A 27,546-nucleotide genomic window follows, 5' to 3' on the forward strand; every position below is an offset into this window, starting at 1 on the left:
CTCTCTCTCTCTCTCTCTCTCTCTCTCTCTCTCCATAGAGATATATATATATATATTATATATACACACACATATATATATACACGCACACATAGATATATACATACATACACATTCACCCATATATATACATAAACATATATGTATGCATATTCCCTTCAGCTACCCTAATATTGAGGTCTCATGAATCATACCCATCATCTTTCCATGTACAAATGTCAACAAAACAGTTCAATTTTAGTAAGTCCCTTGGGATTTCTCTTTCTTGTTTACCTTTTCATGCTTCTCTTGATTCTTGTGTTTGAAAGTCAAATTTTCTATTCAGTTCTGGTCTTTTCACTGAGAAAGCTTGAAGTCCTCTATTTTATTGAAAATCCATATTTTGCCTTGGAGCATGATACTCAGTTTTGCTGGGTAGGTGATTCTTGGTTTTAATCCTAGCTCCATTGACCTCCGGAATATTGTATTCCATGCCCTTCGATCTCTTAATGTAGAGGCTGCCAGATCTTGGGTTATTCTGATTGGGTTTCCACAATACTCAAATTGTTTCTTTCTGGCTGCTTGCAGTATTTTCTCCTTCATCTGGGAGCTCTGGAATTTGGCAACAATGTTCCTGGGAGATTTCTTTTTTGGGATCTATTTGAGGAGGCGATTGATGGATTTTTCAATTTCTATTTTGCCCTGTGGCTCTAGAATATCAGGGCAGTTATCCTTGATAATTTCTTGAAAGATGATATCTAGGCTCTTTTTTTGATCATGGCTTTCAGGTAGTCCAATAATTTTTAAATTATCTCTCCTGGATCTATTTTCCAGGTCAGTGGTTTTTCCAATGAGATATTTACATTGTCTTCCATTTTTTCATTCCTTTGGTTCTGTTTTATAATATCTTGATTTCTCATAAAGTCACTAGCTTCCATTTGCTCCAATCTAATTTTTAAAGTAGTATTTTCTTCAGTGGTCTTTTGGACCTCCTTTTCCATTTGGCTAATTCTGCCTTTCAAGGCATTCTTATCCTCATTGGCTTTTTGGAGCTCTTTTGCCATTTGAGTTAGTCTGTTTTTTAAGGTGTTGTTTTCTTCAGTGTATTTTTCAGTATTTTTTTGGGTCTCCTTTAGCAAGTCATTGACTTGTTTTTCATGGTTTTCTCGCATCCTTCTCATTTCTCTTCCCAATTTTTCCTCTACTTCTCTAACTTGCTTTTCCAACTCCTTTTTGAGCTCTTCCATGGCCTGGGACCAGTTCATGTTTTTCTTGGAGGTTTCTGCTATAGGCTCTTTGACTTTATTAATTTCTTCTGTCTGTATGTTTTGGTCTTCTTTGTCAGCAAAGAGAGAATGCAAAGTCTGAGACTGAATCTCGGTGCGTTTTCGCTGCCTGGCCATATTCCCAGCCAACTAACTTGACCTTTGAGTTTTTCAGTGGGGTATGACTGCTTGTAGACTACAGAGTTCTATGTTCCACGTTTGGGGGGGGAGGTGCCAGCTCTGCCACACCACCACTGCTCCTTCCCCAAGAACCCCCAACCCGAACTGGGCTTAGATCTTCAGCAGGCTGTGCACCCCTGCTCTGATCCGTCACTTAATTCCTCCCACCAGGTGGGCCTGGAGCTGGAAGCAGCAACAGCCGTAGCTGCCCCACCTCCGCTGCCCCCAGGGCTGGAAGCCGAACCGCAAACTCCTTCCACTCCCGCAGCTTTTCCCACTAACCTTCTCTGCAGTCTTTGGTGTTTGTGGGTTGAGAAGTCTCGTAACTGCCGCAGCTCACTGATTCAGGGTGCTAGGGCATGCTCTGTCCGGTTGCTGGTCTCGTTGGTCCACACCGCTCAGGCTGGGTTCTGCTCCACTCTGTTCCCAGCTCCCAGCTCCCAGCTCCCAGCTCCGTGTGGGTAGACCTCACCCAGAGACCATCCAGGCTGTCCTGGGCTGGAGCCCTGCTTCTCTCTGCTGTTTTGTGAGTTCTGCAGTTCTAGAATTGATTCAGAGCCATTTTTTATAGGTTTTTGGAGGGACTCGGTACAGAGCTCATGCTATTCCCTGCTTACCAGCTGCCATCTTGGCTCCACCCCTATTGCCCCAAGAAAATTATAAAAATTATAAAAAATTATATTATAAATTATTATTGGAAAAAGAGATTCAAAATCTTAAGAAAAAAAAACTCCTTAAAAACTAGAATTGGGCATGAGGAAGCAAATGATGTTATAATGTACAAAGAAATAATAAAACTAGGAAAAATAGAGGAGCGTCTGAAATAATCTCATTAAAAAAAGATCTGGAGAACAGATCAAGGAAAGAAAATATAAGAATTGTTGGACTACCAGAAAGTTACGATCAAAAAAAGAATCTGGATACAATATTACAAGAAATTATTTAGGAAAATTGCCCTGAAGTTCCAGAACAAGAGGGTAAAGTAGAAATAGAAAAAAAAATCTACCATTCACCACCTGAAAGAGGTCCCAGGGGGAAAACTTACAGGAATGTCATAGCCAAGTTTCAAAACTCTCAAATTAAAGATAAAATGTTGCAAGCAACAAGAAAGAAAACAATTTAAATACTGTGTAGATACAATCAGGATTTCACAAGACCTAGAAGCTTCTACATGAAAAGACCATAAGTATTTAAAATTATATATCAAAGAGCAAAAGAGCTGGGGTTACAACCAAAAATAATTTACTCAGCAAAGTTGAGTATAATCCCAAAATTATATTATATTATACTATATTATATTGAATACATAATATATATATACAATCCCAAGTAAAAAAAAACTGAACATTTGACAAACTGAAAGACTTTCAGGTATTTGTGACAAAGAGACCAGAACTCAATAGAAAAAAATCATTTTAAGAGATCCAGAAGAAATATAAAGAAAACATTAAAGACTAATTATGAGACTCATTAAGGTCAAATTGTTTTCTTCTTATATGTGAAAATTTTATCAGTATTTTTAAAACTATCTTCATTACTAGGGTAATTTGAAAGAAAGGTTGGGGTTGATTCCAAAAAAAAACCAAAATTAGGTAGAAAAAGGTAAAAAGGAGCAATTATCTCATAAAATGGGGCATGAGAGGAAGAACTGAAACACAGGAAATATGTGGGGGTGGAGGGTTGGTAACATTGGAACCTTACTCTCATCAGATCTGAGTTGAAGAGGAAACAACATATACACCTGAAAGGGTGCTGGGTAAAAAGAGAGGCTGAGGACAACAATTAATAAAATTAAGATAGAGGAAAATTCAAAAATACTAATTATAACTTTGAACAAGAATGAGATGAACTCACCCATAAAATGGAAGTGGATAGGAGAATGGATTAAAAATCAAAATCCAGGGGTGGAGCCAAGATGGCAGCTGGAAAACAGGGACTCACTTAAGCTCTCCCCCACCAAACACCTGTAAAAATGGCTCTGAACTAATTCTAAAGCTACAGAACCCACAAAATAACAAAGGGAAACAAATCTCCAGCCCAAGATGGCCTGGATGGTCACTGGGAAGGGTCTGTCACACCTTGCTGAGAGTAGAGTGCAGCCCAGCCATGCCAGGACAGACCAGACCAGGAGTCAGGCAAAGCAGGCCTTAGGGCCCTAAATCACTGAGCTGTAGCAGTGACCATACTTCTGAACTCACAAATGCCAAAGACAATGAAGCAGGTTAGTGGGAAAACTGCTGGATATGGGTGAGAGAAGTGTGCAATCCGGCCCCAGCCCCAGTGGTGGTGAAAGTGGTGTGGTGGTGGCAACAGCAGGAAGCTCCTGCAGCTGCTTCCAGAGCTCCAGCATCAGCTGCTTCTGGAGTCCCTGGCCCACATGGTGGGAGGAATCAAGCAGCAGATCAGAGCCGGAGTGCAGAGATTGCTTTGCTGCACAGTGACAGGGTTCTCTTGCTTTGCCCTGCTTGGATCTGGGTCGCAGTCCTGGTTGGTGGTTCTTGGGGGACGAGGAGTGCTGATGTGGCAGAGCTTGCAGTGACTGGGGAGTAGAAGTAGCTCTGAAAACAGTAGTGCAAGGCCCCTAAAGCTTGGGACAAAGTACTCTCTGCTCTACAAGCAGTCATACTCCAACGAAAAGCTCAAGGGTCAAGTAGTTGGCTGGGAACATGAGCAGGCAGTGTAAAAGGACTCGGACTATAGAATCAGTTTTGGTGGCAAAGAAGATCAAAACATACAGCCAGAAGAAGTCAACAAATTTAAAGAGCCTACATCAAAAGCCTCCAAGAAAAAATATGAATTGGTCTCAGGCCATGGAAGAGCTCAAAAAAGATTTGGAAAATTGAGTAAAAGAAGTAGAGGGAAAATTGGGGAGAGAAATGAAAGTGATGCAAGAAAATCATGAAAAAAGGTCAATGACTTGCTAAAGGAGACCCAAAAATTGCTGAAGAAAATAACACCTTAAAAAATAGACTAACTCAAATGACAAAAAGCTCCAAAAAGCCAATGAGGAGACAAATGCCTTGAAAGGCAGAATTAGCCAAATGGAAAAGGAGGTCCAAAAGACCACTGAAGAAAATTAGATTGGAGCAAGTGGAAGCTAGTGACTTTACGAGAAATCAAGAAATTATAAAACAGAACCAAAAGAATGAAAAAATGGAAGACAATGTGAATTATCTCATTGGAAAAACCACTGACCTGGAGAATAGATCCAGGAGAGACAATTTAAAAATTACTGAACTACCTGAAAGCCATGATCAAAAAAGAAGCCTAGATATCATATTTCAAGAAATTATCATGGAAAACTGCCCTGATATTCTACAACCAGAGGGTAAAATAGAAATGGAAAGAATCCACCAATCACCTCTTGAAAAAGATCCCAAAAGGAAAACTCCTAGGAATATTGTGGCCAAATTCCAGAGTTCCCAGTTCAAGGAGAAAATATCAAGCAGTCAGAAAGAAACAATTTGAATATTGGGGAAACACAATCAGGATAACACAAGATCTAACAGCTTCTACATTAAGGGATTGTAGGACTTGGAATGTGATATTCCAGAGGTCAAAGGAGCTAGGATTAAAAACAAGAATCACCTACCCAGCAAAACTGAGTATAATACTCCAGGATAAAATAGAGGACTTTCAAGCTTTCTCAATGAAAAGACAAGAGCTGAATAGAAAATAACTTTCAAATACAAGAATCAAGAGAAGCATGAAAAGGTAAACAGGAAAGAGAAATCATAAGAGACTTACTAAAGTTGAATGGTTTTGTTTACATTCTGACATGGAAAGATGATATTTGTAATTCATGACACCTTCCTCAATATTAGGGTAGTTGAAGGGAATATATACATATACATATGTGTATATATAATATATATATAGACAGAGGGCACAGCATGAGTTAAATATGAAGGCATGATATCTAAAAAAAATAAAATTAAGGGGTGAGAAAAGAAGAAAGGGAGAGATAGAATGGGGTAAATTATCTCACATAAAAGTGGCAAGAAAAAGCCGTTCTATTGGAAGGGAAGAGGGGGCAGGTGAAAGGGAATGAGTGAATCTTTCTCTCATCAGATTTGACTTAAGGAGAGTATAACACACACACTCAATTGGGTATCTTACCCCACAGGAAAGTAGGGGGAAGGGGATAAGAGAGGGGGGATGATAGAAGGGAGGGCAGATCAGAAGAGGAGGTACTCAAAAGCAAATACTTTTGAAAAGGGACAAGGCCAAGGGAGAAAAGTGAATAATGGGGGATAAGATAGGATGGAGGGAAATATAGTTAGTCTTTCACAACATGAGTATTGTGGAAGTATTTTGCATAATGATATATGTGTGACCTATGTTGAACTGCTTGACTTCTCAAGGAGGGTGGGTAGGGATGGAAGAAGGGAGAGAATTTGGGACTCAAAGTTCTAAAAACAAGTGCTCAAAAAAAGAGTTGTTTTTACATGCAACTGGGAAATAATATATACAGGCAACAGGGTATAGAAATCTATCTTGTCCTACAAGAAAGTAAGGGGAAAAGGGATGGAGAGGAGTGGGGTGACAGAAGGGAGGACAGCCTGGGGAACGGGGCAATCAGAATATACACCATCTTGGAGTGGGGGGGAGGGTAGAAATAGGGAGAAAATTTGTAACTCAAAATCTTATGGAAATCTTTCATTGAAAACTAAAAACATGAAATAATAAATATATGAAAAAATAATAATAGCAGCAGCAAAAATAGCAACAGCAACAATTGCTATTTATTCAACAATTATTATTTATTAAACATCTACCATTCAATTGTTTTAAAAAACAAAAAATCAAAATCCAACAATATGTTGTTTACAAGAAACACATTTAAGAATGAGAGATACATAGAGAGTTAAAAAGGAGGATTGGAGTAGAATTTATTATGCTTCAGCTGATTCAAAAAAGGCAAGGGTACCAATTAGGATCTCAGAAAAAGTTATGGGTAAAATAGATTTAATTAAAAGAGATAGACAGGATAACTACATTTTGATTAAAGGTACCAGAGACAATGAAGCAATATCAATACTAAACCTATATGCATCAAGTACTATAGCATCTAAATTTTTAAAAGAAAAGTTAAATGAGTTACAGGTGAAGATAGATAGTAGTACTCTAATAGTGGGGAACTTTAGTCTTTCCCTTTCAGAACTAGATAAATCTAATTTAAAAATAAATAAAAAAGAAGTCAAGGAAATGACTAGAATTTTAGGTAAGCTAGATATGATAAATATCTGGAGAGAACTGAATGGAAGTAGAAAGGAATACACCTTTTTCTCAGAAGTTCATGTTGCCTTTACAAAGATTGACCATATATTAGTACATAAAAATTTTATAGTTAAAAGCAGAAATAATAAAAATAGTTAAAATTTTATAGTTAAAAGCAGAAATATTTGCAGCTAAAAGTAGAAATATTAAAAGTATCCATTTCAGATCACAATGCAATAAAAATTATATTTAATAAGGTACCAAGGAAACATAGATTAAAAACTAATTAGAGATTAAACAACCTAATCTTAAAGAATCAGTGGGTTAAAGAACAAATCATAGAAACAATCAATAATTTCATTAAAGAGAATGACAATAAAGAAACAACATACTAAAACCTATGTCATACAGCAAAAGCAGTGATCAGAGGAAAATTTATATCTCTAAATGCTCACATCAATAAAATTGAGAAAGAGGAGACCAATGAATAGGGTATGCAATTTTAAAAGCTAGAAAAAGAACAAACTAAAAATCCCCAGTTAAACACTAAATTGGAAATACTAAAAATTAAAGGTGAGATTAATAAAAATTGAGTCTAAAGAACCATTGAATTAATAAATAAAAATAGGAGTTAGTATTATGAAAAAACAATAAAATAGATAAACCATTGGTTAATTTGTTTTTTTAAATGAGAACACCAAATCACTAGTATTAAAAATGAAAACAGTGAATATACCACTAATGAAGATGAAATTAAAGCAATTGTAAGGAGGTATTTTGCCCAATTATATGCTAATAAATTTAACAATTTAAATGAAATGAAAGACTACTTACCAAAAATATAAATTGCCTGAATTAGTAAAAGAGGATATAAAATATCTAAATAGATCTATTTTAGAAAAAGAAATTGAACAGGCCATAAATGAGCTTTCTAAGAAAATAGCATTGGGACCAGATGGATTTACAAGTGGATTTCATCAAACATCTAAAGATCAACTAATTTGAATATTAAATAAATTATTTGGAATAATAGGCAAAGAAGAGATCCTACCAAACTCCTTTTATGAAACTGATACCTAAACCAGGAAGAGTAAAATCAGAGAAACAAAATTATAGGCCAATTTCATTAATGCATATGAATGTAAAATACTAGCTAAAAGATTAACACAATATATTACAAAGATTATACATTACAACCAAGTGGGACTTATACAAGGAATGTAGGGATGGTTTAAAATAAGGAAAACTATTAACATAATTGATTACATCAATAATAAAAATTTTAAACTCATATGCTTATATCAATAGATGCAAAAAAAAGATTTTGATAAAATACAACACTCATTTCTATTAAAAACACTTGAAAGTATAAGTAGGAATGGATTTTTCCTTAAATTGATAAAAAGCATTTACCATGAGCAAGTATTATTTGTAATGGGGTTAAGCTAGTAGACTCCCCGGTAAGCTTGGGTATGAAACAAAGATACCCGCTGTCACCAGTATTATTCAAAATTGTATTGGAAATCCTAGTAATAGTAATGAGAAGAAAAAGAAATAGAAGGAATCAGAATAGGGAATTAGGCAATAAAACTATCTCTTTTTGCAGATGATATAATGATATACTTGGAAAATCCCAAAGATTCAATTAAAAAGTTAGTTGAAACAATAATTTTAGCAAAGTATAAGGATATAAAGTAAATCCACATAAATCATCAGCATTCCTATATATCACAAACCACATCCTGCAAGAAGAGGTAGTAAGATACTCCATTTAAAATAACTCTAGGCAGTATGAAATGCCTGGGAGTATACTTGCCAACACAAACCCAGGAACTAAATCACAAAAAAAAAGTTTAATACAAATAAAACCAATTTTAAATAATTGGAGAAATATAATTGCTCATAGGTAGGCAGGTCCAACTTAATAAAAATGAAAATTTTACCTAAACTAAATTATGTATTCAATGCCATCCCAATTAAGTCACCAAAAAATTATTTTACTGAATTAGAAAAAATAATAAATTCATTTGGAAGAACAAAAAGTCAAGAATATCAAAGGAACTAATGAGGAAAAGTGTAAAGGAAGGAGATTTAGCAGAACCAGATTAAACTATATTAGAAAGAACTAATTATCAAACTATGAAGTACTGGTGAAGAAATAGAAAGATAGATCAATGGAACAGAATAGATATATAATTTACAGCAGCAAATAAACATAGTGACCTTGTATTTGACAAATGTAAAGACTTAAGATTTTGGGATAAGCATTCATTGTTTGATAAAAATTGTTGGCAAAACTGGAAAGCAATTTGGCAGAAATTGGGCACAGATCAATACCTTACACCATTTACCAAGATAAGGTCAAAATGGATACATGACCTAGATATAAAGAAAGATATCAGAAGAAAATTGGAAGAACATGGAACAAATCACTTATCAGACTTGTGGATGAGTAAACAATTTATGAATAAACAAGCAATAGAGAGCAGAGTGAGGTATAAAATGGATAAATTTGATTACACTAAAGTAAAAAGATTTTGTACAAGTGAAGCAAATGTAGCCAAGATCAGAAGGAAAGCAAAAAACTGGGGGAAAAATTTATAGATGGTTTCTTAGATAAAAGTCTCAAATCTCAGGCATATAAAGAACTTTGTCAAATCTATAAGAATATGAGTCATTCTCCAGTTGACAAATGGTCAAAGGATATGAACAGGCAATTTTTAGATAAAGAAATCAAAACAATTTAGTCATATGAAAATGCTCTAAATCATTATTGCTTAGAGAAATGCAAATTAAAACAACCTTGAAATAGCTTTTTCAACTATCAGATTGGCTAGAATGATGGAAGGAGAAAGCAACAGATGTTGGAAGGAATCTGGAAAAATTGGGACACTAATTCATTGTTGGTGGAATTATGAACTGATCCAACCATTTTGGAGAGCAATCTGGAATTATGCCCAAAGAATTATTAAACTGCCCATGCCTTTTGGCCCAGCAATACCACTACTAGGTCTATTTCTATAGATGATGGAGGAAAAGGAAAAGAACCTAGATATTCTAAAACATTTAGAGCAGCTCTCTTTGTGTATCAAAGAACTGGAAATGGCAGGGATGCCCATCAACTGGGGAATGGCTGAACAAGTTGTGGTATATAATTGTGATGGAATAGTACTGTGCAATAAGAAATGATGAGTTCAATGATCTTAGAAAAGCATGGATAAACTTGCATGAAATAATCAAGAGTGAAATTAGCAGAACCAGAAGGACATTGCATGTAGTAACAGCAATATTGTTTTAACTGATATAAATACCCAAATTAACTACAAAGGACATATGAAGGAAGATGCTATGTGCACCCAAAGAACTGATAAATGGAATTATGTATAGAATATATATGTATGTATATGTATGTGTATATATACATATACACACACATACACATATATACATATTTGTGTCTAATGGTAGCCATCTGGGAGAGGAGAAGAAAAAAAGGGGAAAAAAGAAATTTATATGATAGCTTTATTATGTATTTAAAAGGAATAGCAAGTTGTACATAATAGATTTGTGGTTTCATGTACAATCATCTTTTTTTATTATATTATGTTATGGTGGGAAAAGCTAACAAACAAACAAAAAAAGCTCTTAGTGTTAGGAAAGTTATCCCGGCACAAAGCCTACAATTATTTGTTTGCAATTTCCATCCATTGCTCCTAGTTTTACCCACAGAGATCAAAAGGAATCTTCCCACTTCTACTTGAGTGCCTCTCTCAAATACTTGTTCTTCATTCCCCTAGGAAGACAAAAACAAGGCAGAGCTCTCTTGCTCAACCCAAATGAGCAGAATCAAGGGAGACACACCAATTCATACAAACAGAAAAAAGGGAGCAGTATTTCAACACTAATGATGAGATAGCCCCAGGTCACATGGTCTTAGGAAACTTCTGAGTAGAAAAGCCAATTCCTAATCATCCACCCTGCTAAAACAATGGCAAGCAGTCAGATGAGTGCCAGATGGAGCCTGTCAATGTTTGAGGAAACATTTCATTTGACCAGATCTATTTGGCTGGTCTGCCATAGGTCTATGTTCTTGTTTGAAGCATGTGGACTTGGCTGAGTGCTCATTGACAGGTTTCCTTTCAGTCAAATGCCAGGCTAGCTACTCAATGGAAAGAATAATGGCAAGGAATGAGAGTTGAAGGGTAGCTCCTTGAGGGCAGGGACTGCCTTTGCCTCTTTTTGTATCCTCAGCACTTAGCACAGTGCCTGGCAGATAGTGTTAATTTAATAAGTGTTTGATTGATTTTCCTTACTGCCTCAATGACTTTGGACAAATCACTTTAACTCCTGGTACCTTTGTTTCCTCATCTGTAAAAATGAGAGATTTGACTAGGTGGTTTCTAATGTTGATGTCAACTAGGTCTAGTTCTATGGCCACTTCAAGGCCTTCTCCTGTCCTTTCTCCATTTGTTAGGAGGAGGCAGGCACTTTTGGAGAGCTATGGAGGCAGATAGAAATCTCAATGAAAAGGACTAGCCCAAATATCAGTTCCACCATGACCATACATGACAAATAGCAGAGGAACCCATTTATCCCAATTGATAGCAAAATGGAAATCAGACTATTTGGTGGGAAACAAGTCAAGTCTTTGATATCAAGTTTGGGCTCCTCCTTTCCTCATTAAGAAATAGTAATCAACTTCTGGGTCACATGATGAACAAGATTTTGATTAGGTATTTTCTCTGATCACCTTGACCTCTCAAACCTCTACAAACAGAAACTACATGCCAAAGATAAAGAAACTTCAGTTGTTTCCATGATTTAGGATACCTAGAATCCAAAAGAAGGTAAAAAAAGCCATGCACTGACATCTATATGCTAAGCTCACTCAGCAACTCCACTGCATCCCACACTACTGGCAGCAAGGCTGCACCGGGTGACTCACACTAGCTTGTAACAAAAGATGCCCATGCTTTGGTCTCCTCTCCCTCTTTCTGGTGCCCTGGAGAGTGAAGATCCTGTTCCACGCTGTGGAAGTCTACTCAGAGCAGGAACAGAGAGCCAGCAGCCTTTAGAGTGCTCCAGACTATGGAAGCTCCCTGGGACCACATGGCTAGTGCCCCAGCCAGCAGCATTCAATGTTGGAAAAGTTCTCTGATCTGCCAGTGCCAAGCCAGAGAACTAAGGAACAGAAAGAGTGGGACAGAACAGCAGGACAGGAGTCAGTGGAGGGGGCAGGGGATGCTGTGCAGTGCTCCACTAAGCCTGAGGGAAAGCACTCAATACCCAGCTGGGGCCAATTCTGACCACCCAAAAGACACTTGGGTCAGAGACCCAGGCTGATGTATTGTGAATTGCCTAGCATGGAAGGAGGCTGAGATGCTTTGAGATTCAGCTCCCAAGGAAACCACCATCAGAAAGGAGAGAGTCAGCCAGAAACTCAGAGAGTGAGTACTAAGGGAAAATAAGAGTAACCCCAGTCTGTAGGCATGGAGCTCCCTCATTGGTGGATATCGGTGCTGGTGCCTGTGTGAAGAGCAAGGAAGAGTTGTTAAGGATGGAAGAGACTTCAATCTTCTTTGAATTCTCTCCAAGTTTCTCAGTCTTCAGGACCCGCTTTGAGTCTCATAGAGCTTTAAGCTCTTCTGACTTCTAGCTTCAAGACAGAAGATGGAAGATGCCAACTCTGCTTTGGCTTGCTAAAGGAAAATATTCTAGGAAGAAGGAAATATGGGAAGATCTGGCACTGTCCATTAGCTTACTGCACTAGAGACTTTAGGGAACTTCCCCTTGGGTGAAAAATTTAGCTCTCTCTCTCTCTCTCTCTCTCTCTCTCTCTCTCTCTCTCTCTCTCTCTCTCTCTCTTTCTCTCTTGGATGAGCTGAGTTACCTCACTCCCAATGAGAGAACTCCTTCACTCTGTATTATCTGGTATATATTCTCCTATATATACTTTCTCTGTCTTCTATTTTGCCACCGATTTGGGTAAACAGGAGTGGGAAAAGGGGTCAAGCCTTGGATATAACATTTGTGGTCCTGCTTACCCCATTAATGAAATAGTGACTAAAAGTTATGTTGAACCTGAAAACTATATTCCCTAGATGAATAATATTTAAGGAAGCAGATGATATAATTCTTGCCCAGTACTCCCTCGTTCGAAGGAAAGTAGAGTGACAGCCTCTAGCCTCAACCTCTTACTTCCCCTCATGGCAGGAATTAAAGGCAACCATGGAGAAGAGTGAGAGGAGAAGAGACTAGAAGTATACCCACCTTTCTTCAAGCCACACAAGGACACCACCCCACCCCTGCTACATGTGAGGGACAGCCCTCAGAACATAAGGGGGGAAAGACCAAGGTTACTAAAGATTACAAGAAGAAAACTCGAAGATCTTGAACATAAGCAGCTAAGTCAACAAGGGATTCATTAATATCAGAAGAAATATGGCCTCCAGGTCTAGTAAATGAGTTCAGGAATCTGTGAACAAATACTGTGAAACAAAGGAACGTGATTCAACACTTGAAAAGACAGAAGATTTTGTGAAATGTGAGGAGCATGGGAATCACAACCTGCAGCTCCTGAATAGTTCAAAAGAGAAATGAGGAGCAGAATTTACAACCTACACAGCAAAAATATTGGGCTGAATAGAAAAATCAGAATTTTGTGATGGCAAGTCTCATGAAAGAACAAAATAGAGAACAATAGATCGGGAATGCAAACATTCATAAGTACAGGACAATCTAGAAGAAGAGAAGCCAAAAAAAGAAAAGAAAGAAAATATGCTGATTATACAAGCAAAACATAGTGATCTAGAAGACAGACTACATAGACACAAACTAAGGATCATAAAAACATGCAACAGGCCAAAAAGTCTTAATACCATAATGAAGGAAATTCTAAAAAGAGAACTGCCCAAATCTATGGACATACAAAACATTAAACTAGTGTAAAGAATTAATAAATCACTTCCGGGGGGGAAATCAAGGCTACAAACTCCAAGACCCATAGTGGTAAAATTTAATAATTCAATCCAGAAACAAATTCTTCAAGCCATCAAGAAGAAAGCCCTTCAAATACAAAGGAAAAGAAATTCAAATAACGCAAGACTATTCTGCACCTACAAGAAAACATCGGAGGAAATGGAATAATGTGTTTCAAAGAGAAACAGAGCTCAGGATAGAGTCCAGGGTGACCTATCCTGCAAAGCTAAACTTAACAGTAAATGGGGGTGGGGTGGGAATGGACATTCAATAATACTCCTTTGAAACATTTTTAGAAAGAAAACCAGACATTAAGAGATTATTTGCCCCTCAAGCACCCCAAATAACATAAATGTAAGGGGAATAAAGGCAGCAGTCAAGAATAATAATATCAACAGAGACAGCAGAGAGACCAGAAAGAGATCTTTTGGTAAATGTACACAAGGAGACAAGGGAAGTCAGGTGGAGATAACTGTAAAAAGGTGGGCCTGGGACCATATGGACAGAATCTGGCAACACCCTGCCTAGAGGTGAATCGATGTTTTTTGTGGGTCTACATCACAACATGGGAGTATACATGAAAAAGGGAAGGGGAGTAGGAGGATAGAGAGGAATGACTGATGTGCCTGGATATATCTGAAGGCTAGCTATGAGGAGAAAGTGACCCTTGTGGTCTCAGTCAGAGAAGAGCCTATAGGGGGAATAGGGAGAATTGAAAAGAGAGGGAAAGGAAGGTAGTCTTGCTTTAGTGGTGGTATGGGGTTCCCAGCAATAAGTGCTCCTATTGTGAAGAGAAATGGCCTGTGAAGGAAGATGGGGACCTAGCCCTGACTGTGCTCTAGGTGATTCAGAGCTTGCAAAGCTCATGCCTGTGCAAAATGGAAAGGGAGTTGGAACCCCTGGGAGTAACTGACACCTTGGGGAATGGAAGGGCATGAACTCAGGAGGGAGATTTTGAGGCAAATGGGGGAAAGGCAATGGGAGAAAGTAGAGGTCAGTGATGGGCTGCATCATCAGGGACGTGGTTGGAGAGGAGTCCTATCATGGGACAGTATCCTCTCTGACATCTGCAATAATTGGCATTGTGCTGAGAGGGAGGCACAATAGAAAAGGGAAATCTATGGGGCAAGTTCTGCAAGGCAGTGGCAGAAATTGCATAGGGGGAGATGCAAAAATGAATCCCTTGGAAGTTTAGGTGGTATGAGGAATCCAAAGAAGTGAAAGAGACTAGATAAATACAGGGATCGTGAACCAAAGAAAGAGAATCGAGAGAAAACAGAAAGAGAAGATGGATAATGAAGAGTGAGAGAAAAATAGGAGAGAAGGGAGAAATTAAATTTATAAAACTAATGAATAGTACTAGTTGAAGAGGAGAAGAGGAAAAAGGAATCCACCTGACTACCTGAGAGGACAAAAAGAAGATGAGAGAACAAAAAGTAAAGGAATAACAAAAGATAAGGAGGAGAGAAAAGTTTCCCTATTTGCTGACAAGAGGGTGACCATGCTTGGAAAATCCTAGAGAATTAGTAAAGATGCTAATTGAGACAATTAACAGCTTTAGCAAAGTTGTAGACTACAAAATGAATCCTCAAAACCCAACAACTTATTCATAGAACAACAAAACACAGGATGCAATAATAAAAAGAGGAATCCTTTTCCAAATAACTATGAAATGCATAAAGTATCTGGGGATCAGATCCCACTGGAGATGGAAATGGCAAACCACTCCAGTATCTTTGCCAAGAAAACCCCATGGACAGCCCTAGTGTGCAGTGCTCCACGGGGTCAGAAAGTGTCAGATACAACTGAACAACTGAACAACAATAATCTGGGGATCAACCTACTAAAGCACACAAGATTTGTATAGACTCAATTACCAAGTGCTCCTTAAAGGAATAGAGAACAAACTAAACGCCTGGAGGAGTATCTAGTGTTCATGGCTAGGCCTTGGCAATGACAAAAATCACAATACCACCAAAATTAACTTACACTTTTCATGCTGTGCCAATCAAATTGATAAAATAATAATTTCATTTGGAAAAACCAAAAGCTCTCAAATATCAAGGAAATTATTAAAAGAAGCAAAGGCAAAGGGGGAATAGCACTTACAGACCTCACGCTTTATTATAAAGCATTAGTCGTCAAAACCATCTAGAATTGGTTAAAAAAGCAGAGAGGTAGATCAATGGAAGAGACTGAACAAAGGAGAATCAGAAAAAATAGAACTTCAGTGTTGATAAAGTGGAAAACATAAATACCCAGAAAAAACTCCTGCTCTGATAAAAAATTTCTGGGAAAATTGGAATGTAACCTGGCAGAAATTAGGCACAGATCAACACCTTACACCATATTCCACAATACATTGTAAATGGATGTGACCTTAATATAAAACATCGTACTATATAACATCGGAAGAGAAACAGATGATATACTTCCCATAGCTATATATAGGAGATGTGTGCTTAACCAAACAAGAGAAAGAAGCAATTACAAAAAACAAATAACTTTTATCACAAGAAACTGAAAAGTTTCTGCACTGGGAACATCAATGCATCTAGAATAAGAAGGAAGTAAATGAATGGGGAAAAAATCTTTGGATTCAATTTCTCTGATAAAGGTTTGGCATCCAAGACCTGTAAATAATATATGTATTGAGATATGTATGTGTGTGTATATATATGTGTGTGTATATACACATATATGCACACATGAATGTATTATGCCTTTATATTTATATATGCACACATACATATATAGTTACAGATAAAGTTATATATAGTCATATATATTAATCATATATAATTATTAATCATATATGTAACTAATAGCCATTCCCTAATAAATAAGTGGTCAAAGGATATGAACCAAGAATTCTCCAAAGAAGAACTGCTAGGTATTCACAACCACATTTGGTGTCAGATGACTTAGGTTTGAATCCTAACTCTGCTACTTACCACCTGTGTGACCTTGAACAAGTCACATAACCCTGGTTCCCAGTTTTCATATCAATCGAGTCACCCACAGGCATTTATTAAGCACTTATTATGTGCCCAGAAACATGCTAGGTGTTTGGGACTACAAAGACAAAAGGGAAATTCTTTTTGTTCAATGGGGAAGACATAATGTCCATATACATGTATATCCATAATAATCCAACATGGACACAAGGCTGCTTGAGGAAGAAATGAACTAGCAGGTGGGTGGATCAGGAAACGCTTCATGTAGAAAGTGTATTTGAACAAAGTCATCAAGGAAAATGAGATTCTGAGAGGTGAAGATGAAAAACAAGTATATTTCAGAGATAAGGGATAGCAAAGCCAAATAGTTGATTTTGACTGGGTGCTTGATTCTGGGTGGACTCAGACAACTCTGGGCCAGAGGGGAAGGAGAGAGGGGTAAAAAGGGTATCTACAGAACTCTAAGGTACAGAACACTGCTCCGTATTTTATCTGAACTTTATCTTTTCACTCTATCTACAATGAACTGCATACACTTAATATAATAATAAATGGTTAAAACCATAGTTTTCCTCAAAGTTCAAAATTTTTTAAAGAAACAATTCAGCAATGTCTTGGCCATTTCCTGAAAACTGTTCATTTCATTTAAGTTGCTTTAGGAGATTTAAATTCATCTGTGGTCACATTCACTACCAGTCCCTGTTAGATAAAAAGTCTTCCAGAAATCATGTCCAAATTTGTTTCCAATTTCTCATCTCTTGGCCTTTTCTCAGTAGATTATGGAAACAAAAACAGAAGAAAGCAATGATAAGTATCTGAAGGAGCAGAATCAAGGGAGACACTTACTCAGCATATTTATTTTCATCCATTTCTTTTGCTGCAGCCATGAAGACACAATTGACAACAACAGTGCATATGATGAACATGCTGAATAATGTAAATCATACAGTTAAGGAATATGCAAGAAAACGTGTAAAGAACAAAGAAACAGGAACATAGCCAGCATAACTCTCTTTGGTTATCACCTGTCTAGACCCATCCAAGGTCTTCCTGGAGGCTCCTTGTAGCTGTAAGGCACAGTTTATGCCAGGGAGGGTGTCGACTCAGCTTGCTTGGGTTCATATTGCTCCTGTAAACACTGTCCCCAGTGCTTTTTGTTCTTGGGAAGAGGGTCCAAACCAGGAGTGGGGAAACTGCAGCCTTGTGACCACATGTGCCCCTCTGGGTCCTGGAGTATGGCCCTTTGACTGAATCCAAACATCACAGAACAAATCCCCTTAATAAAAGGATTTGTTCTGTCATACTTGGACTCAGTCAAAAGGCTGTACCCAAGGATCTAGAGGGCCACATGTGGCCTCAAGGCTGCACGTTTCCCACCCTTGGTCCAAACTCTCTCACTCTTTGTGTGGGGGTCAGATCTCACCTGCAATCAGCATAAAAAGAGAGAGTTGGGTACCAAAGCTCATACATATACATAGATATGTTGTACAAGGGGAAGGAAGGAAGGAAAGGAAAAGAAGGAAGGTAAGAAGCAAGGAAGGAGAAAAGAGGGGAAGAAAGGAAAGAAGGAAGGAAGAAAGAAGGAAGGAAGGAAGGAAGGAAGGAAGGAAGGAAGGAAGGAAGGAAGGAAGGAAGGAAGAAGAGAGGCAGGAAGAAAGGAAAGGAGGAAGGGAAGGAGGAAGGGAGGAAAGGAAGAAGGAAGGAAAAGGGGAGGAAAGAAGGAAGGAAATAAAGAAGGAAAAGGGAGGTAAACAAGCATTTATTAAGCACCTACTTTGTACTAGACATTGTAATAAGCACTTTACAAATATCATCTCATTCATTCCTCACAATAACCCTGGGAAGAATGTACTATTCTCATCCACATCTTATAATTGGGGAAACTAAGGCAAGCAGAGGTTAAATGTCTTGCCCACTGTCACACAGCTAGTAAGTTAAGTGTCTGAGGCTGGATTTGAAGTTGGTCTTCCTTACTCTAGGCCCAACATTCTATCCACTGCAACCCCTAGGTAGAGCAGTGTACTGCAAGGTCTGGCAAGCCTTGTTAACCTCCATATACCATTAGTCAGTCAGTCAATGAGCATTTATTAGGTGCCTACTATGCACCAGGCACTGTGCTAAGTTCTGAGGATATGAAAAGAGGCAAAGACTGCCCTTAAGAAGCTTACAATCTAATGAGGGTGCATATTGGTACAAGCCAATATGTACAAACAAGCTATATATAGGATAAAAAGAAAATAATTAAAGAAAAGAAAGAATTCAAATTAAGAAGAGTTGGCCAAGGCTTGAGGAAGATCAAAGCTTAGTCATGATTTGAAAGAAGCCAGGGAAACCAAGAGGCTAAGAAGGGGAAATGGAGCATTCCAGGCATGGGGAAGAGCTAGAGAAAACTCCCAGAGCCCAGAGTCAGAGGGTCTTGCTCATGGAACAGACAATTGTCCATGTCACTGGACTGAGGAGTAGGAGGCAGAAAATAAAGTACAAGAAGGTTGGGGTGGGGGAGAGGTTATAAAGGACTTTGAATGCCAAACAAAGGATTTTGCATTTAATCTTGGAGGTGACAGGAAGCCATTGGAGTTTACTGAGGAGGAGGGCAACATGGTCAAACCTGTGCTTTAGGAAAATCAAGTTGGAAGATGGACTGGAGTGGGGAAAGACTTGAGGCAGGCAGATCCACCAGCAGCTCTTGTGAAAGTCTAGGCATGATGATGGGGGCCTTTACCAGACTGGGGATCATGACAGAGGAGAGAAGGGGACATATTCAAGAGACTGTGCAAGGGTGAAATAAAAAGTTTTAGTAACAGAATACATATGGAGAATGAGAGCTTGTGAAGAGCTGAGGGTGACACCTAAGTTGTGAGTATGGGGGACTGGGAAGATGACAGTTCTCTCAATAATAATGGAGAAGTTGGAGAGGGAAGATTTAGGGGGAGAAAAATGAATTCCATTTTGAGCATGTTAAGTTTAAATGTCTACTGGATATATAATTCAAGGTGTCATATGGAGATGTGAGACTGGAGGTGAGCAGAGAGGTTAGGGCAGGAAAGGTAGATTTGAGAATCATCAGCATAGAGATGGCACTTAAATCCATGGGAGCTGATGAGATCACCAAATGAAGTAGTATATAGGGAGAAGAAAAGAGGGCCCAGACCAGAACCCTGTGGGGCACCTATAGTTAAAGAGCATGATCTAGATGAGGATCCAGCAAAGGAAATAGTGAAGGAGCAGTCAGATAGGAAGGAAAACCAGGAGAAAGTTGGGTCTCACACACACACACACACACACACAACTAGAGAAGAGAATTTACAGGAGGAGAGGGTGCTCAACAGTATCAATGGCTGCAGAGGTTGAGGAGAATAAGGTTTGAGAAAAGCTCATTGGATTTGGCAACTAAGAGATGATTGGTCACTTTGGAGAGAGAAGTTTGGGTGAAATGATAAGGTCAGAAGCCAGATTGTAAGGGATTAAGAAGAGAGTGAGAAGAGAGAAAGTGGAGACACCTAGGGTAGACACCCTTCTTGAGGAATTTAACCATGAAGGGCAGAAGAGATAGAGGATGATAGTTGTTGAAGACGGAAGGAACAAGTGAGGGTTTTTTCAGGATGGAGGAGACAGGTGCCTTTCCAATGGAAGCAGTTGTGAAGGAGTGAGTAGACAGGGAGTGAGGATGATAGAGGGGGCAATCTGCTGGAGAAGAAGGGGGTGGAATGGGATCATTTGCATAGGTGGAGGGGTTTGTTGCCTCTTCATGTGAGATAGTTGCAAAGGAAGAGACAGTGGAAGAAGGCATCTGAGTGAGAGGAGATGAGAAGAGGGGAGAAGAGGGAGGTCAAGGTGAATGGCCTCAATTTTTCTGTAAAATATGAGGCAAGGTTCTCAGCTCAGAGATATGTGGGAAGGGGCCCACGAGAGGTTTGAGGAGGAACAAAAAGGTTTATAGGAGCCACTTTGGAGAGTAGGAAAGTGAGTTGATTAGGCAGGTATAGCAGGATTGCCTAGCAGCAAAGAGTGCCCAACTGAAGTTGTGTAGCATACATTTGTAGTAGGCCTGGTCAAAATGGTCACATGATTTTCTCACCTTTGTTCAGCAGCACATGTGTAGGAGGGAAGGTGGTAGATGGTGGGAGTGATCCAAGGCTGAGATTTGGCAGAGCATAATCAGTGAAATGGTGAGGGGGTGAGGGATTCAATAGAGGAGGATTGTGTAGAGTTTAACTGATCACCAAGGGGTCAAATGAGGAAAAGAGAAGATCCTGGCTAGTGCAGAGGAGACAGCATGAGAGAGGGATTGAGGGGTTGAGGGACTGTGGATCATGGTGCAGATGAAGAGTGGGTTTGGCAAGGAAAGGAACAGGGAATGGAGAAAGGCCAATACATTAGGTTGGATAAGGGGGTTTCAGAATTCTTGAATTTGGAGGTCATGCATTTCTGAGTCACAGCAAGACCAAAAGTATTGATGGGGTGCTTGTGTGCTTGTGCTTGGACCCCAATTCCAAGCTCGTATTTCTCCCTAGCTTCAAAAAAACACTATCCCTGATAGTTTTCTCCCCAGCCCAAGGACACTGTGCCTAGCAATAACTCATGAGTGGGCCCCAGTAAGACAAACTACCTTTCCCCACAATTACTCATGAGTGGGCCCAGTACAACAAATTATCTTTCCCTGTCACAAGAACAAGCTGACCTCTGAAGAAATTCTCTTGTAAAAGCAGGACTATCTTGTAACAACAGAATTATCATGTATTGATTCTCAAATTTAACATATACAATCCAGAGGTCAAGCTATACACGTCAACTCTCAAAGCTATCTTGCTACAGATTTAACAGACCAAAAATACACCCCTGAGAAACCCCATTCCCTGGTTCCAGTAGTGAATGACGCCAGTGACCAAGGTTGCAAATTATCATCTAATTAGCATATCTTTCAGATAATCCACTACTTTTCCTATATAAGCTTTAGCATTATTCCTGTTAGGCTGCAGGTTCCTTAAGAACTCTTGCCCACTGAAAAGAGTAACAATAAATCTTTGCCACCTTGACTTAAAGAATGCTTGAGTCCATGAATTCATTTCAGAATATGCTGTCCAGTGCTCTGGTCCTTGAGGGGTCCAGGAATACCCCCCAACCTCATCAGTATGACCATTTTTTATGTGGCTGAGGTGGAGTGAAGGACATGGGTAGGAAGAAGTGAATAGGCTGAGGAAATGGTTCATAGAGTGTTTCAGAGGGTAGGAGTTTGGGAGGGAAGAAAAATTCTGATCCAAGTACTAGATTCATTGAGACAGGAAGAAGAGCCTGTGTTCCCTAGACAGTTAGATAAGGTACACGGAGCCACCACATTCCTATGGTATTGGCCTAACCCTGGCCCCTTTCCAGTATTGGCTATACTATCATTCATTCTTCTTGGCTTACTGGTCAAAGCCAGGAAGTTGGAATACTTCTTACTCCTCATTGCTACTTTCAGGCTTTCTTTCAATCAGTAACCTTTCCTCCTTTGAGATTCACGAAATCCCTATCTACTGTCCAATGAAAATCCTGTTGGCTGTTGTTTACAGACTCCTCTTCCCAAGGACTCATGTCCTTCACTCCACCTCAGCTCACTCCCTTACCCACTTTACCCACCCCTCACACTCTCTTTCTTGCCCATCAATCTCACAACTGACCTTTCTCCCTGAAACAATGAAAGCCCCATCTGCCTGCACTCTCTTCTCTCATCCTTCCCTCCAACCTTATCCCCCTTCTCCTCATCAAACTCTGTCTCTCCTTGGAATAAAAGAATCAAATTTCTAAAATAATAATAATAATAATCTTCCTCAGTCCCAAAAAGCCGCAATGACCTCCAAACAATCCTCTGGAAAGATACAGAGGGTTCCATGGGCTAAAATTCTATAGGGAAAGTCAGCCTACAAAGAAATTTTTAATACATAAAAAGAAGTAACTCTGATAAAGAAGAGTGAAGATGAGCCCAGAAGGTGGAAACAAGGCAGGTAAGACAGGACAAGTACATGTCATGTATGCATGGCTGGCTTCTTTAAGAAGACTGTTAGAATTGTTAATGTCCAGAATGCTCTAAGGGTGAAAAGCAAAGAGCAGGACAAAAAGAGGAGGTCAATTTTGTATAGCTATATGGGTGAAGAAAAATCAAGGAAGGAATGGGACCTGCTGCTTAGATGGATGGGACAAGGACAGCTGACTGAGAAAAAGCAGAGCTCCTCAATATTATATTGCTTTTATTTTCTAAGCCAAGGAGAATGACTGTTGGAAGGGGGAAAACTGAACAAAAATAGCTATAGGCAACTGATACACTAGATCAGAGGCCACTCAAAATTCCCAGGTACAGCCAGAACCAGATTAAAATGTAATTGGGAAATGTTTAACAAAATAAATAAAAATACAACATAGATAATGTGAATTTGTGGTTTTCGAGGTCAATTTGCTGCTGCAGGGCTCCGTTTCTATTTGAGTTTGGCACCATTGCTCTAGACTACTTTTTCAAAGCTGTCTCCTCCTCACCAACAGCCTTGCCACCACATAGATTCCCTCTGCTCTCTGTTGTCTTTCCCTATGAGAATGTAAGCTCCTTGAGGTTGGAGATTGTCTTGCTTGCTTACGTTGTTAACCCCCCATGCTTAGCCCAGTGTCTGGCACATAGTAAGAGCTTAATAAACGCAATAAATACTCTCTCTCTCCCTCTCCCTCCCCCTCTCTCTGTCCCTCTCTCTCTTCCCCTCTGTAAGAAAGCATCTAGATGAAAGTTATCCTATAGTTACAAAGTTCGATTTTTAACCCAAATGTAAGATGTTATATTTATAGGATATAATATTTTATATGTATTTATTAGGTTTAGTCCAGTGGTGGGAAACCTGCTGCCTCAAGGCTATATGTGGCCCTCTAGGTCCTCAGGTATGGCCCTTTGACTGAATTCAAACTTCACAGAACGAAAACCCTTAATAAATGGATTTTTTCTGTAAAACTTGGACTCAGTCAAAAGGCTGTACCCAAGGACCTAGAAGGTCTGTGGCCTAGAGGCCACAGGTTCCCCACCTCTGTTTTAGTCCAACATTCTGGATTGTCATGATCTTTTTGGACCCTGATTGTTATCCCATGTATTAATGATGCCTCATAATTTTTGCATCACCTGCAAATTTGATAAGCATGCCTTTATCCAAGCTGCTGATTAAATGTTAACTAGCACAGTGCTAAAGCCAGATCTTTGGGATATTCCAGTAGAGACCTCTTTGCAAGCTGACATCAAATCATTAAGGCATACTTTTGGGATCTAGCCATTCAATCAATTTTGATTCCACCAGACCGTAATATCATCTCGTTCACATCTTTCCATCTCTTCCACAAGAAAAGCTAAAGAGGCTTTGCCAAATGCTTCACTAAAATCTAGTTAAACTGTATCTGCAGCATTTCCCTGACTTAAGGCCATCTACTAATATTGTGAAAAAACAAAATGACATTATCTGGTACAACTTGTTTTTGATGAAGTTATATGGAATCTTTCTGCTAAGCACCTTCTTTTCTAGATATTTTGTAATGATCACCTTTAAAACTAAAAATTTGACCATTCTATTGCATTTTGTGAAAATCAGAAACATTTGCCCATTTTCCAACCTATTCCACATCTGCCATTTGGTTCAATTTTTCAAAGATCACTGATGGTAGCTCAGTAAGTTCATCTCAAGTTCTTGCAATGCCCAAGTATTCTCTTGGTCATCAGGCTCTGGTGACTTGGAATTCATCTGGATTAACAATGTGCTTTCTTAATCTCTCCTTTCTTACCCAGGAGTTCAACTCATTCCTCATTTGTGTTCTGTAAACTAAGGATAACAATATCACCAACCTCACAGTTGTTGGGAGAATCAAAATGAGATCACACATATAAGCGCAATATAAGTGCTAGCTATGACGATGGTGACGATGATGTTCTTTCCAGTGCAAATATCATTCTCTTTCACAGGGAGAGAGAAACAAAATAAATCCTGAATGAATCTGCCTTCTCAATGCTAAATGTTATCATTGTCTCGCCCCTGACAGTGCTCCCACTCTCTCTTTAGTTACTCCTATTTTCCCCAATATAGCTTCCAGAAAAAATAAACAGACCCTTTTGTTGTCCTTACACCATGAAGGCAGGTGTGAGAGTCCTGATTAACACTGGTGAAGCTAATGCCCAATATCTTTGAAAATTGTCTTGAGATATCTTTTAAAGCATACCTGGGCATTGATACAAGGCTACCATTACAAAAATTACTGACCTTAGCCTCTATAATGTTATATGCAATTATATCACTTACTTGACTCTGAAAATTCATACTCTGTGCTTTGATTCTCAATTACCCAGTCCTATGGAGTTCCTGATGATGGCACATGACCACCCACTCAGTACATCAGGGATGGTGCCTGACTAGTAATGGAGGCAAGGAGAGAAAGAAGGTTAATGAAAGGATATGAATGGACTGAGATGCGAATGGCCAACCTCCTGATTGGGTTAAAAGGCCCAAGAATGAATAAGGCTGGCTTGGCACTGAAGCGGTGGATTGTCCTCTTTTTGTTCAACACCATGAATGTCTGAAAGACACAAACAACAGGGAACATATGTAATGATGGAGAAATAAAGCAAATTAAAGGAAGCATCAAAAATCTGCTTAGAATTAGATGGTAAGACTACATGATTAATATGGAAATGAAGATTTGGCACAACTTCATTTCTTGACTATACAATCTAAAGGTGTGATTCCAAGGAAGCATCAGCTTTCATGTGAAGGATAATCAGTCTTTGATCAGTCTTTTGAGTCATAGGAGCAGAAAAGCATCTAGAGAGGTCACATGTTCCTGCTCTAAATTCTAAACATAACTATCCTAAAACTGTCCATTTGTCTATTCTGTTCTTGAAATTTTTAAGGGAAGTAACTTCAAGATCTCCCTCAACAACTTGAACCAAATGCTAACTCCTGCTGAGAACATATGCCTTTTCAGGCTAACATAAATACTTTTGGTAACCATCTATTTCCACACTGAGGATGTTATTTTATGGTTATTGTTAATAATACTTCCTTCAATAACTCAATATGTCCAAAAAGAAACTCATTATCTTTCCTCCAAAACCATTCCCTCTGATTACATAAAATTTAAAATTTTTGTACAAATAAAACCAATACAGCCAGAATTAAAATAAAAGGAGGAAACTAGGGGGTAATATCCACAGTTTCTCTGGTAAAGGTCTAATTTCTTAAATATATAGGAACAGCTAAATTTGTAAGACTAAGAGCTAGTCTCCATATGATAAATGGTCAAAATCTGGGAATATTTATATGAATTGATGCAAAGTGAAATGAGCAGAACCAGGAGAACAATTTACACAGTATTAACAATATTTGAAAGCTAATCAATTATGAGACTTAGTAACTCTGGCCAATACAATGATCCCCCATAATTCCAAAGAACTCATGGTACAAAATGCTGCTGCCCACCTCCAGAGAGAGAACTGAGGGACTTGGAGTGAAGCTCTTTTTTCCCTTGGGCTCCTATTTTTTTTAATTATGGCTAATGCAAAAATATGATTTGCATGACTTCATCTCTATAGTTGTTTTTGCTTTTCTTGCCTTCTCAATGAGTGGGGGAGGGGATTGAATGGAGAGAAAGAATTTGGAACTGAAAATAAAAATGAAACTGAATTTTTAAAATCTCAGTGGCTGAAAACAGTTGACATTTCTCCAGCTTTCACCATTTGCAATACACTTTTCGCTTTGTCATACATCACACTCCATGTCTTGGGTGTCTCCAGACCTCTGCATTGGCCGTATCCTGTACATGAAATGCTCTCCCTCCTTATATCTGCCTCTCAAAAGCCACGGCTTCCTCCAAGTCTCAGCTCAAATGCTACTCTCTTCAAGAGATCTCTCCCATCCCCAACCACCCACCCCCATCTGCCAGCGCCACAGCCACTAAAGTTAATCTCCATATGGCCTGCATTTATCTTATATATGTGTGTACATATATACATGTTGACTCGCCCTATTAGAATGTTTTCCATTTTTCTCTGTGTTCCCAGTGTCTGGCACATAGTGAAAACTTAACAAATATTTTCTAATTAGTTGATTGAATGAAACCATGAAAGATACACAACAGGTCTTATTATTGTCATTTTATAGCAAGGAGACCGGCCTTGAGCCATTGCAATCTTTTTTTCTTTTATTTTAACTCACTTAAAGGTTCCACTGTTTTTCTTACTGTGTTTTCTCACCTTTAATTAATTTTTTACCTCCGAAAAGAAAGACATGAAGCCAGAACTAAGCACCTCAGTCTTATGACTCACAATTTAGTTTTCTTTTCACCAAAACTAGTGATATTTTTGCTTCTCTTTCCTCTTTTACTCCTCCATTACTAGGCCAGATTTCCACCCCAAGAAACACCCTGAAAAGAGGGGGCACAGCCTAGAACTAAGAAGATGAGGGTAAGAACCCAAGGCCGCTGATTCCACAACCATAAAAACACAGGTGGGGACTCTTTGCCCCAACCCTTTTACCCCTAGTGCCCTCCCTGGGCATACCTTGTGGTTCACATAGAAAGGGTCAAGGTCTTCCAAAGGCTTCCCCACAACCTCAGGAGGAATGTCCCCATAAATCTTGGGCAACTTCCTGGATACTTTCAAGTCGAGCTGAGGCCGAGGAGAGACTTCAAAAGCTGACGGGTCTTGGGTTTTCTTCTTCAGTTTCTCTGCAGCAATCAGTTTCTCAATCATAACCAGGGAGTCGGGAGTGAAGAGATGAAAGTTGCGAGCGTCTGGGAAAATCACAGGGCAGGCCATCTTTTCTTCTATCTTTATCCTTGTGATAAAGAGAAATGATGCACTGAGGATTCAAAGGCAAAATAAAACATCATCTTCCCTCAGCATGCAATGCCTCCATAGTAAAAAGAAAAGAAACAGATTGGGAAAAGAATTTTGTACATATTGTTTCTGATGA

The 27,546-nt window shown here is 38.8% G+C and overlaps 1 protein-coding gene across 1 annotated transcript in view; it reads right to left on the minus strand.

Moving 5' to 3' along the window:
• The window catches only part of SCN11A (sodium voltage-gated channel alpha subunit 11), a 113,908-nt gene extending 86,570 nt beyond the window's left edge, over positions 1 to 27,338 (minus strand). Inside the window, exons 1-3 of the mRNA XM_036737969.1 lie at positions 27,132 to 27,338; positions 25,032 to 25,150; positions 17,426 to 17,515 (exon numbers count right to left, since the gene is read on the minus strand). Coding sequence (XP_036593864.1) covers positions 17,426 to 17,515; positions 25,032 to 25,150; positions 27,132 to 27,323 — 401 coding nt within the window. The 5' untranslated portion in view covers positions 27,324 to 27,338. The remainder of the gene's footprint in view (positions 1 to 17,425; positions 17,516 to 25,031; positions 25,151 to 27,131) is intronic.
• Positions 27,339 to 27,546: the final 208 nt, after the last annotated feature.

This window comes from Trichosurus vulpecula, chromosome 9 (genome assembly GCF_011100635.1).
Source record: "Trichosurus vulpecula isolate mTriVul1 chromosome 9, mTriVul1.pri, whole genome shotgun sequence".
NCBI lineage: Eukaryota > Metazoa > Chordata > Mammalia > Diprotodontia > Phalangeridae > Trichosurus > Trichosurus vulpecula.